A 17,475-nucleotide genomic window follows, 5' to 3' on the forward strand; every position below is an offset into this window, starting at 1 on the left:
AGCCACTGTGCAGCTAATGATACAGGGGTCTCAGCTGTCCACTCTCGGCAACCTAGCACACAGAGACAGGAAGAGAAAGAACCAGGAACCAACAACCCCCATGCTCTGTACCTCTCCAAAGAATCCCTTAAAGGAAGTCCTGAAGGGGCATTTCAACTGTGTGTCTGTAACCACAAAGATTCAAGAAGGGCCCTTCTCCTTCTGGCTAGAATTTTACAATGGGAAACAGATACAAGCCTGGAGGTTTCCAACATGGTGGAGGTGGACAAGGGGGAAAGGGGGACTGCTCTTTCCACTCTCTACTGCCTCATATTTGAGCTTCCTTTCATTTTTTTCCTGCCCTTTTCTGTCCAGTGTTTTTGCCTCCCTTGTCATTACCCCTTCTTCCTTTTCCTAGCACCCCTCCTCCACAGATCTATCTCTAAAGACCAAAGACCTCTTCCACAAACCAAAATGGAAATTCTGCTTAAGAACTGCTTGCAACAACCCATATTTCCTTCATTTTTCCCTTAAATCTTAAAGCCATTGACAGCTACCCTCAGCTTCTATATATCCCAGTTGACTTGTGCTTATTTAAACTTTACATCTCCCTAACAAAGAAGCTCTTCATTCAACTTCAGAGGGGTTACAGTTTAAAACATATTTTACTTTGTCTCCTTAAAATTCCCTTCCTTGCTGCCATCTCTGGTGGCTCTAAGTTTTGGCATCTCCCACCTCCACATCTGCAGGGCCACACTTTAGTTCCTGGTTGAAAGAGGAGATAAAAAGGATAATGAAGACTCTTCTGCCTTAACCTACATTTGCTGGCTCCTGTGAAGGTGGTGTCAAATATCTCTAGAGGCCCCTGACTCCTGCTATTTCCAGTCATCCTTGCCTGTACCAACCTGATGATTGTCCTCCCAACTTAGATTAACTAGAGTATCACCAACAAAACCTCAATCCCTCTGCCTTCCACCATCCCATGACTCTCTTACAACTGAACCAGCTATCCTGTCTTGCAGATCAAATTAAGATGAGATTAGAGACAGTGAATAGAGAGAAGCAGAGAGCAGAGCTTGGGAGGTAGGGAGGGTGCCAGCTAGACCCAGACTTTCAGGTGGTTTGAAATGGAACTTATATTAGATCCACTCCCTAAGCTCTGGACAAGAGATACTTAAAAAAAAAAAAAAAAGCAACAGTTCTGACTCACATGCTCCTGTGACATTGCTTTTGACTCATGTTTCAGAGGAATGTAAAATTTTAGCAACTGATATTATAACCATTGTCTCAATGGCGGCCACTGGGATGGTGCATTCCTCTTCTGTGGGTCCTGTTCATGACTTAGCCAAGAGCCAACCTTCCCTGGAGGGAATCAGAAAGTAATCTGCACCTTTCAAAGTCAGCATGTCCAGAAAAGTGCAGCAGGGGCTTATCTCTTTAAAATGCTCTGTAATGACTCCATCCACGTTGCTGCAAATGGCAAGATTTCATTCTGTAATGGCCTGATCTCGAGAAAATATCCTGGAATATGCTTTATTGGGTACTCCAGCCTAGATATCTACTGCCCAGTTTCTAATCCCTAGTAGTCCTTACCTTCTTGCTGTGTTGAGAAAAGAAACACTCCCCTTTTATATGGCTAAGAGGTATTTTCAACAACCTTTTAGTTCTTCAGAGAGACTGACTATGTAATGTTAACAATTGGGAGACACGTTCCACTGATTCTCCCCTTCATCCTTTTGGAAAAATCTCCATCTAGGAGAATCCTCTCCTTATCAGCCTCTGGTATTCTCTGAGTTTCACTCTTCAGTATCCTACGCATGCATGGTCTAAAGATGGTACCCCAGTGAAAAGGAGCAGGGAAGACATTCCAGAACCAAGACTTCATCCACTGAGGTGATAACTTCTAATTTGATCCTGAGCTTGATTCAGAAAGACAGTTTTCCAGAAAATAGCTCCTATTTGCTGTCCAGTGCCACTCATATCATCATTTCCAGGTATACAAAACCTAGGTAATCTGCATAAATACACTAAACAAGGTACATGAGTTTCCTTTCTATTTGCCCTTAGCCTGTTAGCTGGAACCACTAGCCAGGATTCTTTATGAAAATATTCCACCTCTGCCTCACCAATTGAATAGTAACCTTATTTCATTTCTACCAATTGTATGAACAAATTAAGTTAATTGACCAATATCTTTAAAACCCTTGAAAATTACCAGACCATTAGAAAACAAAGATTAAATAATTGGCTGCTGAGTGCCTACCATTACTGGACAAAATGCCACTGGAAAACTCAGCCACAATGTTCAGAATAGATAAGCAGCTCTGTTGGCTCACTGTAGAAGGGTCTCCAGGCTCATGGGGCATAAGTCTTCAGAGTCTTTCCACCTTTTCCTCCCCAGGAAGACCACAGATGGAGAAACTCTAAACTAACTCAGGGGAACTGGGAGCAGATCTGGGAAAGGGTCAAAGACGAGTGGCATAAGTACTCCAGGCCATCAAACAATTCCGAATTTAGTTCATAAAGTAGAACTATTGCTAGGTGACCTTTCAGGGCAGTATACCAGGGAATCACAGAGTGGCAAACAGCACAAACATGGCTCTGGGCTAGAGGTGCAGGTGCCCAAACCCAGTGGGTCCAATCTCCCCTTCTAGCTCACCAAGAGATTCCACTTACAGCTAAGCAAGGGTACCAAAGACTGGAATGACTACACAAGATCATCTAGGAAATGTCCTTAGGGGGTTGGCACTATGTCAGTGTACTGTGGGCTCTGTGAGGGCGAGGGCTGTATCTCAAGCTTCTTCCTATTTCCACTTAGAAATCACCCAATGATTGCTTTCTTATTATGAGTGGTTAGTTTTTTTTTGAGACCCTGGATCTTAAAAACATAGTTCTTCAAATAAGAATAGGCTTATATGAGACATTGACAAACACCACTCCCGTAGGTCAAAAGTGCCCTCTGAATAGCATAGCTTAACACCCAAGAAAAAAATTAATCTCCAAATTAAAATGAGTCTTCAGATTCTCCCAAAGTGAGACCCTTAGGAGAGCTATCATTACCTGGGCTGGGGACCCAACATAGGAGTCCCAGAGAGCCCCATCCTTCCTCTCCCTTCTTCTCTCATTGCTCCTCCTGACTTCTTCTTACCCCCTATTATAGAGGTGTATCATAAGTATTATTAAGTTAATACATATTTTTAAAATAATAAGATACAATCAAGGTGATTAGAACATACTCAAAGCTGAATCTTGAAGTAAAATATGACTTAAATACATGAGATCTTCATTCAATGAGAGTTGTGAAAAGCTAAAAAGCAACAAGGAAATACACAGTTAATACATTTTAAAATCCCACCTGTGGGATTCTGAATGTTTAAAAAGTAAGAAAAATGGTTAAAAATTTTCATGGCTGGGGGTTAACTCATTAGGGCCACATGACCCAGATATGTTCTCTAAATTGTCTCCATTCTGGTCCTGTTCAGGATAGGATTGACCCAGAAGATGCTTAAGGTTTTCTCAGGGATCTTAGGAGTAATGGTAGCTTTGGTGGTTTTCAGGGTGGATCCAAGAGGAGAACAATGGCCCATGTCTCCTATGGGAACTCTATCTAATGCCCTGGCATTACATGTAGTGTAGATTTACCTCTGTCTGACTCACACTCCCTTCCGCATTATAGCTCTAGAAACACAGAACTTCTTATCCATTAACACAGGAACACAAGCAGTCAAGCAGCTTGAAATTACTTCTGTGTGTGTGTGTGTGTGTGTGTGTCTGTCTGTCTGTCTGTCAGTGTCTGTGTGTGTCTGTTTCTATGTTCTATCTCATCCTGCTAGCTAAATTCTAGTGACCCCACAGCCTCCAGGCCTGTCAACTGACCTGGCAGCTGGTATTCCTCATGAAGCAGAAAGCAAGATCTAGAATGCACTCTGTAAATGACTAGAGAGGTGTCCCTTCCCTTCTTTTCCCTTGCCTCACCCTTTCTCTCCACCATTCCTAAAAAAGGACATCTTAACAATTTGCTATAAGAAAAAAAAAGGAATTTGCTGAGAAATCTGTTACCAAAGAAGTATTTTCAGTCTGCAAGTAAATGTCTAGTTGTGCACATTTCCATCCTTCAAAAATTCCATTACATGTTTCCTTGTTTGTACCTTTAAAACAGAAACACAAGAGCAACCATCTGAAAGTGGAGGGTAAAAGCAAAGTCATGACCTTCTAGAAAGAGTTAACAGCTCAGATGGTCAGGATCCATCAGGGGCTTAGCTCTGGGGCCCAAAGAGTAGGGGCATCTTCCTGGATACAAGCTCAAGGAACTGGGGGTTGCAATGGGATACTCACCAATGGCCAATTTCCTCAGCTCCTCCCCTAAAATGAACTCAGCAGTCAGACCCATAAGAACAGCTTTTTTGAGGGTTAATAATAGTATCCTAAATTGTGTGCAAGTCTTCAAAATGTAAAAACATTCATTATGGCCAAGGCTCTACACCTATAGACTGGGAGCTAAGCAAGACCAACTCCCGCCTGAACCTAAGCTTGAGGACAACCCCCACTACAGGGGGGTTGAGGACCACCTCTTTAGATCCTCCTCAGTGATAACTAAAATTCAGTTTTCCCCTAAACTTGAAGGACCATTACCCTTGAACTCCTCTGCTCAAGTATGTTTGGGCAGGGATGTGCACTAAGCATAACCAAGGCCTTTCTCCTTCAGCTGGCAACACCCAGGGTAAGCTAAGTTCATAAAGGTTATCTTGGGAGACATAGCTCATTTCAAAAAACAAAACAAAACCTTCCTGCACAAAATTCAGAAGAACTCATTTGCCACGGGTGTGAATTATTTAATGTGTGCCCAGAAATGGTCCTGAATAGAAAATGCCTTTGGGTCCTCACTAGATGCAGAGTTCACTCACTCACAGTGATGTCCCAGAACCTGCCCAGCCTATGCTTTGTATTTCTTTCACTTGTTTCCTTTTGCCCTCCCCTGCCACGGTGTTGCTCCTGTGTTAGCCGAGACCTAGAATACCAGGCATCTTCGTTGGAGACTCATTACAGCTTATCTCTATCTGCCTTTCTTTAAAGCCAGCTGAACATACCCAATGCTCTCCCTTTATGGTAAGACCGACCCTCCTGACCACGCTGTTAGCTTCTGTGACCCTCCTCTAACACCCCCACCATCACTCCCCACCCCGGTCCCCAGAGTCTCTTGGAGCCCAGCCTCGCTCCTGTTGCCGTTGCATGTAGCCACCATGTCGTGTCTATCCTGCCCTCTCCTGCCTGGTCGTGTGTGAGCCGTGAAGTGCTGTTTGTGTAATGGTGTTCTTTTCCCTCCCTGAGCTTTTCTCTGGGTGATAATTCACTGTGATCTTGACCATCTAATGAGCCACCGGGAGAGAATTGGACCCAAGGGCCATTTCCTGTTAAACATTCTGAGGACTCCACCGGCTGAGTCTCCAGCCTTAATCTGATGTGGGAAATTTGTGCAGGGCACCCATAAGCACCATGGTAAGGGCCTCCAGAGAAAAGATGAAAGAGAAGGATAACAGAAAGTCAGATGATGACTTCCCACTAATCATCCAGTGTCTGTAACATCTGGCCTCCTGTGTGCTCAGTATTTAAGGCCACAGTAAAATGTGTAAGGTGGAATTTATTACTGACAGTGTGGCTGAATATCCAACCACTCCAACAAATATACCCATGATTTTTTCTAAATTGCTGAAGTTCATTAAAATTAGGCTATCCCCACTTTTCTACAGCAGGCTGCAAGCAGAAAAACGAACTCAGTAGTTTGATTGGAACACTCCTGATGTAGGAGTCTATGATTCACTTTGCCTAAAGTGACAGATGCCACTGGGTGTGACCTTGAAGCCTCCTTGGAGCAACCTTCTCCAAAAAGCTGCCATCACATGTTTTAAAACTGAGCCAAGTGTGAGTTTTTAAAAGGACGAGTGAGTAGGTCAATTCCCTGAAAGTCAGCAGAATGGGGGCAAGATTGGGCCGGCCGGTGGTGTCTCCTAACACAGCCCATCCCAGGCTGGCTGGAAGGCTGCCAGGGAAAGGCTGAGACTGGATGTTGTACCCTACTTCACAGAGGCAGCCACTGGGATCTGCTTCTTCCCAGCAGTGTCATTTGGCTTCTTAGAGGACGTTTTTGTGTCTACATGGAAATGTGCTTCTCCTCCTTCTAGAGGGTTAGGAAACTATAGCTACTTGTGGGGACCAGGGAGGGTGGTGAACCCAACATGGAATTCAAACTGCAAGCTTGACTTTTATTTTTTAACTTATTGGATCCAGATGCCCCTGTAGCACCAGCTTCTCAAACTCTTGACACTCAGAGCTGAAGTTCCCCGTGTAAGCTTGTTCTTTCTTCTTTTTTCTCCTTTCCCGAACATAGTGGAACTGACAGCTGAGTTATAAAACCCCAAGCCGCCTCTTCCTTCTCCTCTGGGGGAACACAACCTCCTTTTAAGGAGAGAAAATAGAATTTCAAGTAGATACATGGGTGATAGAAATGCGGAGATTAAGGGCATCAAAGACTTCAAAATACACAGGCAGGGTAGGGCCCAGGGGCAGGATGAGGAGTTCCATCCTGAGTCCTGCGATAGCCCATGAGCAGGCCCCCAGATGCCCACAGGTCACCCTGCCTAAGGGGAACAGGCCCACTGACAGGATCTGAGGCGGCTGTGGTTTGAAAATAGAAGAAATAGTGTGACTCCTCCCCTGTCTGGAGAGGCAGACAACTAGGAGAGACCCTTCAGACATGGTTTCTGTGCAGCCTTCCCAGGGCAGAGTGAGGGTGTGCCGACACGTAAGCTGCTGCCTCTGAGGTTTTTGCCACCCTCGTGGGTCTCTCATGCTGAACAGGAGTAGTAGGATGGGTGGCCTCGGGAACCACTAGCTATGTCAGTGACAGCAGACCATGGGATTAGAACAAAGGACATTTGTGCTAATAGGATTTTCAGGGGTGCAGACAAGGTGTGGATGTTGTCAGGATCTGGCCTGGAAAGGACTAAAAAGAAAGCAGAAAGGTGAATCAAGAATGGGGAGGGCAGACACAGATCCAATGACTGGAGACTCCTCCTCCCTTGAGGGAGGCACAAGACAGGAACAGTAACAGGAAGCCCAAAGGTCCATTCTCTCCTGGTGCTGACAGGGTTGGGTGAGCTGCACTAGCTCTGGGGAACAGGCAAGTAGCTCCCAAGGGGCTGCCACCACTGGCTCTCTGGCCGGTGTGGGCAAGAGGGCCAGGGATCAGTCCATGTTGTTCTTAGGTCTGGAGGCAGAGTGTGACAGGGCAGCCTGTATTGCCCCTGAGCCCTGGGCAGGCACGTGTCCCAGCCCCAGGCCCCTCCAGGTCCAACAGGCTCGCCCTGCTAGCCAGCAGACCCCCAGCAGCACCATATTCCTGCTTCCACTTGCCTTGACCTGGATTCTGTCCTTCTTCACCTTCCCCTTGCCCTCAAGCTTCAGAACTCCCCTGAGGAGATGATCTGCCCTAAGCAGAACCCCTTGGTCATCTCATATGGGGGCGTGGACTTTAGAGCTCACTTTGAGGGACTACCCCCCCCCACCTCACCCTGCCTGTGCTCCCCACCCCTTCTAGGGTCTCCTACAGCCTGGAGAGGGTTAGGGCCTCTTAGAAGCCCCAGGGCAGAGGGGAGTAGAACAGCTTCAGAGCCCAAGGGGAGGCAAGGGCTGGGAAACAGTCACCATCAGAGCACTGAGCACTGAGCAGCAACCCTATTCCTACCTTCCCTGTAGCCATGTGGGAAGAGGTAGCACAACAGGAGCTCTGGAACCCCGAGCTGCCAGGGCACAAGATCCTGCAGTGGGCAACGCACTCCAATCCTGTTTGCTGTCAGCCCACCCGGCCCACCAAGACCCCCAGTACAATCATTCGGGGTCTGGGATGGAGGCCATGACCTGACCCGCCCAACCACCTTGAACAGAGCCACATCCCGCTCCGGATGCACGTCCCCCAGCCAAGCCAGACAAGAAAGAGGCTGGGCTGCTTCCTCAGCATTCAGCAGAGGCAGGATGCACCCAAGACAGCTAGCTCTCAGCCTAGGAGATTTCAAAGCATATGGAAGTTCCTTATGGAATCTTCTGTTACTTCACCTAGGGGGTTAAGAATTAGGACTAAAGGGCAAGAGAGGAGAACAGATAGGGTTATGGGCTCAGGGGCCTGGGCACAACTTGGCTCTGCAGAGACCTCAGGCCTGCGTTGTCTACCTGGAAAAGGTGAGCAGCTGGTCTCCCATCTGTGACCCAGTGGAGAGAATCTAGTGCAGCTAACCCTTCCCTGCCTGCCTCCACCCCAACCAAGGGCTGTGTTGCTCAGAGCAGGGCCCACCTTGTTCTTGCCCCCTCCCCTCTTTGTTGCTGTGTTAACTACCACCTCATATTGCCGATGGATTCCAGAACGCAGAGGAGAACTCCCGCATCTCCATCACCTTCTTCCGCCTCTTCCGGGTCATGCGCCTGGTCAAGCTGCTAAGCCGTGGGGAGGGCATCCGGACCCTGCTGTGGACCTTCATCAAGTCCTTCCAGGTAGCCACCTCCACCCTAAGTGGGCTGCAAGGAGAAGAGCCTCTTCAGCTCCCCAAAGGTGGGGCTGCACAAGGGTCTCTGCCCATCTCCTCCTGGGCTCCCTGCGTGGGAGGCGAGGTGATGCTACACAGGAAAGAACACCCCTAGGGGTCCAGTGTGGGGCTCACACTGCTGCTCGCCAGCTCTGTCCTTGATTTCCTCCTGTCTATAATAAGGTCATTGGGCTGGATTTGTGGTTTTCAAAAGCAAGCTCTGGAGCCCCAGACTTCCCCAAAGTCAGAGCAGAGAAGGCTGGGAGCTAAGGGGGAGGCTGAGTGGTTCTGCTTTCTTCTCTCATCTATGTATTTTTCCACAAGAATTTACTGCACAAAGAGGTTTTATGGTGGAAAAATTTTGAAAAACATGGGCCCAGATGATCTGATAACCTCAATGGCCCTCCCACTTTTGGCATTTTTAGGATCTGGCCGTCACCTGCCTCCCAGTAGGCATTTCTGCGGTGTCTGCTCTCCATACCTGTTTGTGGACTTAGCCAAATTCTCCAGGACCCCAGTGTCACTCCACTCAAGGAGAGACGGTCCCCTCCCAGGGGCACAGGGTTGCCTAACTATAGGATCAATTCTCTTTTCTCAGCCTTTATTTTCCATCTGTGAAAGCAGAATAATGGTCGCCCCTGGCCAACGGGTTATGTAAGTCTGAAGTTAAAGAGCAGAAGACTCTGTGAGACCACTGGAATTTTTTGAAGATGACAGTGCAGGGCCCCTGCATGTGCTGCCATGCTTCCTTAGCCCAGCACCAAAGGCAGCTTCTCCCTGCCCATGGAAGCACCACTGTCAGGCTTCCCAGCACTGAAAGATTCCTTCCTTGTCCCATGCTATGGCCAGTCTGAGCCCAGGGATGGGCATGGGAGTGGATCCCTGATCTGAACATGCCCGTAACAGAAGATGCAGTCAGAGGAAAGTGCTCTCCAGGCAGGTGCCTGCCTCGCTTTGGAATTCTATCCCAAAGGCATAAATAAACACCCTTCTAGGCAGCCTCCTGCCCTAGGAATCATCATCCGAGATCCTTGACTGGATCAGCCTCGCTGCACTCCTCAGAGCCAGCTGTCCACCCACCAGCCCCAGGCTGGCTCCCCACTTAATGATGGCCTGCAGCTGCCCTCCCTGCCACCCCCAGCCCACCTCCCCCCAACCTGTGCCATGCCCTGCCCACTCCCTGGGAATCTGAGGGTTCCGGTGAGAGCAGGACTGGTGGCTGGCCCTGTCGGTGGGTGCACCCCTAGGGTCCCACAGCTATGATGATTATACAGGCTATACACATTTCTCTGGGCAAGGAAAAAGCAACAGACAGGGCTAACTGTGTGGCTTGAACGTGGATCAGGAGCTCTGACCTGACAGAAAAAGCATTCGTGTGATCTTGCAATGCCATCTAGTGGTGTGTGGGCACCTGGCAAGGCATTTCCCAGATTCTTGGAATCTCCTGGATTCCAGAGTCAGCCCTGAGCCCCAGGAGGCCTCTCCCACTCTCCCCAGGAGAAGCAACAGAGACTCTGGAAAATGAAGTTGTCTGAGCTGCCAGGCAATAATACATTGAGTGAATAAAATATATGGGACCCAACAATGTGGAAGGCATTACATTAAGCATTTTGTAAACCTTAAATCATTTAAACTCCACAAAACCCCTGAGAGGTAATTCTTCATTCTTCTCATTCTTCAGAAGAGGAAACTGAGGCTCTGAGAGGTTAAGTAATATAGCCCAGCTCCTATGGCTAGAAAGTGGTAGAAATAGGATTTGAACCCATGATCTTTCTTTTATTTAAGTTTTTCCTTAGTAATTGTTTTTATTACAACTAGTAGATCATCATGCTACGTAAAGGAAGGGTGTAACCTGCCTCCACCCCATGCCTCCCCAGGAAAACTTGGTGTGTATCCTCCATGGCTTTCTCTTTGCTATATAGAGCCTAATTGGAGGACGTCTGCTCATTCTTGATAGTTTTTATTAAAGCAGTATCATACAATTTCCCTTACTCTCCAGCCTGATTTTCTCAGTACACCACACTCACTGCTTCTCGGGCAATTGAAACCAAGGGAAAATGGGAGGTCATTGCCATGGTTCAGACCTTCCCCCATACGCTGAACTTCTGTGGGGCCCTGGGAAATGCCACCTCCCAAAACCAGGCCACAGTGCCCTCTGGGAAGGGATCTGGCCAGCCATCTCCCTGCTGGTCTCACGCCCTATATCCTGTGCTTTCTTCCAGGCTTTGCCCTATGTGGCCCTTCTGATAGTGATGCTGTTCTTCATCTACGCAGTGATCGGGATGCAGGTAGGACAGCTCTCCTGCTGCTCCTCCGCTTCTACTTTCACTTCCCAGCTCCCAGCCCCACTTTCTGGACACCTCCTCCCTCCTACCTCCCTCTTGCTCCGACTGTCCCTCCCTCTGCTTCCACTTCTGAGACAAGAAAGTCACAAGAATTAGAGCATCCTTTCAAATGGCAGCCTTATGGATAGGAGGATGAATGGCCAAGTGCGGTACACAACTTCTCTCTCCTGCACCCCAGGCCTGACCTCTGCTCTCAGGTAGGGAAAAACACTCCAAGATTAACACCAGGGGCCTCTGTAGAGACAGCCCTTCCAAGAAACAACACTAAGGGTGTGTCAGACAGCACCCCTCCCTTTGCCCAGGTTTGCCGGCCTGAGAACTAGCCCCCAACCCCAGCATCATTACGGAGAAGCTCATGACTGAGAGGGAGGGAGAGAGGGAATGGAAGAGTGAAGGAACAAAGAAGGAGGAGGGAAGGAGGGAGTCAGGTGGACAAGCTGTCCCCATCAAACACGCAGCAGTTTCAAGGGCCCCCTCACAGGTGCCCTCACACTCTGTGGCGTTCTCCAGCTGGCCTCTCCTCAGGGCTCCAGAGAGCTCCCACAGCCTAGCACTCACACTGACAGGGAGCTTTTCCTCAGCAGCTCCCTAAGGAAGATTCTCCTACTTATTCCTTGCAGAAAGACCTCAAGTTTCCTAGGCCGAAATCTTTTGGGATGAGAAGAGCTACCTTAACCCTCACCAACGGTGGCAGCTTCTAGGATAGTCATATCTTTAAATGGTCATAAAAATAAGGAGGCCCCTGATTTCATGGATAAATTAAGCTTGCCCAAGTCCAGACTGCTCTGAAATCCAAGAACTGAATTTGGAAGAGTGTTTGGGCATCTGGGCTGAAATGGCAAAGAAAAGGAGGCCAGAAGCGTAAGTCTTGAGGGCCTAGCAGTGACTGTGATCAATACCACAGCGCTAGACACTTGCAAGTGGCTGCAAGAAGATCCTAGGCATTCTCACCACACCAAAAAAAAAAAGTTACCTGTGTTAACTGTGTGAGGTGATGGATGTGTTAATTATCTTGGTCTTGGTAACGATTCTACATTGCATTGTACATCAAATTACCACCACATTGTACATTTTAAATAGACACAATTATCTTTGTTAATTATTACTCAATAAAGTTTTTTGAAAGAGAAAAAATATATATTCTCAAGAATCTGCAGCCAGAAGGAGGAGGAGGAGGGGAAGAAGACCAGTGAACCCTCTGTCCCTACACAAAGCAGGGTGCTAGTTGCAGCTTCCACCTGCTCTTAGCCCAGCTCCCAGTGGCCCACAGGAAGGCCCATGGGTACTTTTCCTCTTACACCTGCCCAGTGTGGTGGATGGAGATCAGGGGCTGGATAGGTCAGCAGGTGCCTGCCTCCATGAGGCCCTGCCAGGTCATGTCAGGGGACTCAGCTCAGCTATGAGCTGGATTGACCCACAGTCAGTTGTGACCCCTAAAGAGTCCATTGAACAATGAGTGTCCACCGTGCACTGACTTACTCTCCTCTCCCCCTGCTTAGGTGTTTGGGAAAATTGCCCTGAATGACACCACAGAGATCAACCGGAACAACAACTTTCAGACCTTCCCCCAAGCTGTGCTCCTTCTCTTCAGGTGAGTCTCTGAGGACAGATGCATACAAACACACCTACATGATGCAGCCCTATGGTCTGGATGCAGAATGAGAGGGAACTCTTCCAGGGGACTGTGCAGGGAGAGAAATCTGTTGTTTCATTGTTATTTGCAATACTTTCCACTGAGCTGCCCACTGGTCACTGGCTAGTAACCACCCAAAAGCACTAGGTCGTCACAAGTCTAATACTGAAAGCACCATGGTTTGGAAGCCAAACAGGCTTCAAGCCAAGATTGTGACACATTCGCTGTGTAAGACACCTAACTTCTCTGAGTCTCAACTCCCTTGCAAACAAGTACAGCTATACCAATGTCAGTGTCATTTGCTGTAGTGGGTTATTATGTCCTCATGCACTTAGTCTCCTCCTCATTTTAGCCAGCCATGAGCCTTCACCCCTCTTGGAAGGCCACCACCTCAGGCCTAGCTGTAGAAAAGAGTGTTTCTCAGCCTGCTCCTGAGTGAATGAGTCTATGCTGCAACCTACTTCTTCCTCATCTGACTCCTAATGACCTCTTTGGTCCTTCTCAGTTTCCTGTTCCTCACAGCCTGGAACTCTGGGGCCCCTATCTAGACCAGGGCTGGCAGATGAGAATGATTTACCCCATCCCTGGACCAGACGACTTCTAAAGTCCATTCCAGATCATATATTCTACATATTATGGCCCTGGGAGAGGCAGTGAGCTCTCTACCATTCCCTGGGGTCCCTTTCCAGAAGATCCAGAGATCTATCAGACAGCATCACTTTCACCAAGTTCTATCAAATCCTTTCCCCACACCCAAGCTCAAGTATCATTATTGCTCAAAATGTATTAAATCAAAATACTGAAGCCTGTGCCATATTTAAATATCAGAGCTGAACACAGATATAAGACTGAGCACATGGGTCTATCTCCCCTCCTGTCCTAAAGCCCTTGATGACAGAAGATATTTCTTTTTTTTTTTTTTCAACGTTTATTTATTTTTTGGGACAGAGAGAGACAGAGCATGAACGGGGGAGGGGCAGAGAGAGAGGGAGACACAGAATCGGAAACAGGCTCCAGGCTCTGAGCCATCAGCCCAGAGCCCGACGCGGGGCTCGAACTCACGGACCGCGAGATCGTGACCTGGCTGAAGTCGGACGCCTAACCGACTGCGCCACCCAGGCTCCCCAGAAGATATTTCTTAAAAGAATAAACCCAAAACAATACTAAGGTTGGGGGGGGGGGCATGAAAGAGTGCTGTTACTCAACCAGGAATGTTGAGGAATTTCTAAATGGAAGAAATCAGATGGGGTTCAATTGACAAAGGAACAAGATCTGAAGAAAACACCTTCCCAACAATGTGTGGCCTGTGAAAAAAGTGAGAGCACTTCCTGGATCCACAGGTGCACAGCACAGGAGAGACCATGACCAGGCCAGCTCCTCAAGGACCTGTATTTGGAGAGCATTTGCTAATGCTCACAAGCTGAAAGCAGCAGCACTGAACATCACACCCCTGGGCTTTGGGGTCTGAGAAGTAGAACAGATCCCCCCAAGGAACTCCACCCTCAGAGATGCTACCTTCCCACCTCACCTGACAGCACATCTTCTCTTTCTTCCATGATCTCCAAAGAGTCTCTCTAATGAAAATTTGATCCACAGAGTTGTGAACTGGGTTCTCAAGCACAAATAACAGTCAATAATAATACCAAAGTATTGGGGGGAAACTAGTATCAATAAAGAAAGGCACCATGCTCAATTAGCAGATGAATGAACACATGAGGAGGAAAAAGAATATATGAAGCTAAAAGATTTGAAAATAAATATAATTCATATCTTTAGAGAGATTGCAGAGCATATTACATCTGTTAAATTAAGAAGGAGGAGGAGAAGTGGTTTTTTTTAAGTTCATTTATTTTGAGAGAGAGAGAGCAGGGGAGGGGCTGGGAGAGAGAGAGAAAGAGAATCCGAAGCAGGCTCTGTGCTGACAGCTCTGGGCTCAGTCCCACGAACTGTGAGATAATGACCTGAGCCAAAACCAAGAGTCAGATGCTTAAGTGACTGAGCCACCCAGGCACCCCAGAGAAGTCATTATTAATAAGAACAAATTAAAGAAAGAACTCAAAAAAACATACAGTTGTTGAAATATTCAGAAAATGGGCACAGCTAAAGAATGAGGTACTGAGCTGAAAGGTCAAACCAGGATTCTCTTAGTACACAGCCAAAGGCACAAAAAAACTGAAAATATAAAATAAAAATTAACACATGGAGGATAGAACTGAAAATCCCATCTTTCTCATACAAATTCAGCTAGAAAAGACAGAAGGAATGGAGAGAAGGAAATGAAGGAATGATCAAAGAAAATTTCATATAAAGATCTGAGCCTTCAGATTGCAATGGCTTACTAAATGCAGAATAAGTTTGTCAAAAAGTCCCTTAGACACATTATGATGAAGTTTTAGAATACCAAGAATAAAGAAAATATCCTTAAAGCTTCCTAAGAAAAAAAAATACTTTCAAAAGTGTTCCTGGGAATGCAAGCTGGTGCAGCCACTCTGGAAAACAGTATGGAGGTTCCTCAAAAAACTAAAAATAGAACTACCCTATGACCCAGCAATTGCACTACTAGGCATTTATCCACAGGATACAGGTGTGCTGTTTCAAAGGGACATATGCACCCCCATGTTTATAGCAGCGCTATCAACAATAGCCAAAATATGGAAAGAGCCCAAATGTCCATCGATGGATGAATGGATAAAGAAGATGTGGTATATGTATACAATGGAGTATTATTTGTCAATCAAAAAGAATGAAATCTTGCCATTTGCAACTACGTGGATGGAACTAGACGGTATTATGCTAAGTGAAATTAGTCAGTCAGAGAAAGACAAAAATCATATGACTTCACTCATATGAGGACTTCAAGAGATAAAACAGATGAACATAAGGGAAGTGAAACAAAAATAATATAAAAACAAGGAGGGGACAAAACAGAAGAGACTCATAAATATGGAGAACAAACTGAGGGTTGCTGGAGGGGTAGTGGGAGGGGGGATGGGCTAAATGGGTAAGGGGCACTAAGGAATCTACTCCTGAAATCATTGTTGCACTATATGCTAACTAATTTGGATGTAAATTTAAAAAAATAAAAAATAAAACAAGTTAAAATTGAAAAAATACCAATTTTCATTATACTTGGTATTAGCAAAAGTACATACTAGAAGACAAAGGAATAATGTATTCAATATTATGAAGAAAATGTACTTTTGGACCCAGACTCCTATAATGCAGCCTAATTAGCACTGTAACAAAGCAAAATAGATTCCAAAAGCATAAGAACCCAGAAAGTTTACTCCCTCACAGAAACAACTACACAAGGATGCACTTCCACAGAATGAAAAATTAATCTAACAAATAGAATGAACAGAGTAATATTAGCAAAGAAGCCATGAAGTTTATAGTTATGAGTTATGAACAAAGAAATTATAAACCTTATATTAAATCGAAATAGTTGTTAAGGGAGGTATTAGTTATTAAAGAATTGTTAATTTTTAAGTGTAATAATTATATTGTGGTTACATAAAGTTATCATTTTATTTTTTAGATGCATATTGAAATATTTAGGGTTGATATAATGATATTACATGAAGTTTGGGATTTGCTTTAAACTATTCCATCACAGAGATAAAAGGTGCCATATAGGGAATATATATAGTCAGTGGTACTATACTAGTGTTGTATGGTGACAGATGGTGGCTACACTTGCAGTGAGCAGAGCATATAGACTTGTTGAATCACTGTGCTGTGCACCTGAAACTAATGTTAACACTGTGTCAACTACTTCAATTTTTTTAAAAGGTGAGAATCCAAAATACAAAAGAATAAAATAAAATAATATAAAATAAAATATTCCAGCGAAAAGGGGAGAAGGGTAATTTGGGGGAGATATATGAAACACACACAGCAAAATATTGATGATTGTTAAGATTGGGTGATGGGTACCTGGGGTTTCTTTATAATTTCTACTTTTGTATATGGTTGAAAATTTTTGTAATAAATTTTTAAATAAGAAATAATAACTTAAGGGAAAATGTCCAAAACCTCAATAGCAATTTGCAAGTGAAAACCTTAAAATTATCTCAACAAAGTCAGAAGAATGAGGTGGTAGAAGAATAAGAAACATGAAAGTGTGCTGACATTCTTCTCTTGTTGTAGAGAGGAAAAGATGCTATTCAACCCTATGCACAGCCAGGGGAAAGTGTGTAAATATATATGTTAAATATTTGAAGGTCAACCATTAGAAAAACAGAAATGGAAATGTGTACATTCCAAATCACTAGAGGGGGCAAAAATCAGCAAGTAAAACCTTAGCAATTCCACAAAAGGAAGGAAAGGCAAAGGAAGGAAGGTGGGAAGGAAGGAAGGAAGGAAGGAGAGAGAAGGGAGGGAAAGAAAATTAGAAAAGAAAACAAGATGTCAGGAATAAAAGCAAAGATTAATAATCACTAAAAATTAAATTTTTCTATTAAAAGATAGATACTCTAATGTTGGTTTTAAGAAATCTAACTGTAGCCTGTTTATAATATAGTAAAATAAAATGATCTAAAGAAAATAAAAATAAAGGAATGGAAAAAGAACAATGCTTAAAAAAAATAGATGTAGTAATAACAGTATCAGAAGAAATAAAATTCCAAATGAAAGGCACTCAATAAGACAAAGAGGGATATTTGATATAGATAGAAGGTATAATCCACCAGATTACATAATAACCACAAAACTACATGAGCCTAACAATATAATTTGGAAATATATCAATGAGACTAATAGAATAAGGAAAAAATGAACACTCACATACACACACACACACACACACACACACACACACACACAGAAATACACACAATGGGAGATATGCCAAAAATGACAGATCAAATAGAACAAAATAAAAGAAAGGGTAAAGAATATCTAAAAACACAATTGATAGGGGCACCTGGGTGATTCAGTTGGTTGA

The 17,475-nt window shown here is 45.2% G+C and overlaps 1 protein-coding gene across 23 annotated transcripts in view; it reads left to right on the forward strand.

The window, feature by feature from the left end:
• CACNA1C (calcium voltage-gated channel subunit alpha1 C) overlaps positions 1-17,475 on the forward strand; it is a 761,926-nt gene that overhangs the window by 703,084 nt on the left and 41,367 nt on the right. For 17 of the 23 annotated variants that reach the window (XM_040463016.1, XM_040463017.1, XM_040463021.1 and 14 more), the window contains 4 exons: positions 5,053-5,085; positions 8,392-8,520; positions 10,775-10,840; positions 12,397-12,488. In XM_040463016.1, the coding sequence (XP_040318950.1) occupies positions 5,053-5,085; positions 8,392-8,520; positions 10,775-10,840; positions 12,397-12,488 (320 nt within the window). The remainder of the gene's footprint in view (positions 1-5,052; positions 5,086-8,391; positions 8,521-10,774; positions 10,841-12,396; positions 12,489-17,475) is intronic. The other 6 variants (XM_040463040.1, XM_040463019.1, XM_040463027.1 and 3 more) reach the window with 1 other exon arrangement.

This window comes from Herpailurus yagouaroundi, unplaced genomic scaffold (genome assembly GCF_014898765.1).
Source record: "Herpailurus yagouaroundi ecotype Mexico unplaced genomic scaffold, PumYag 355, whole genome shotgun sequence".
Lineage (NCBI taxonomy): Eukaryota > Metazoa > Chordata > Mammalia > Carnivora > Felidae > Herpailurus > Herpailurus yagouaroundi.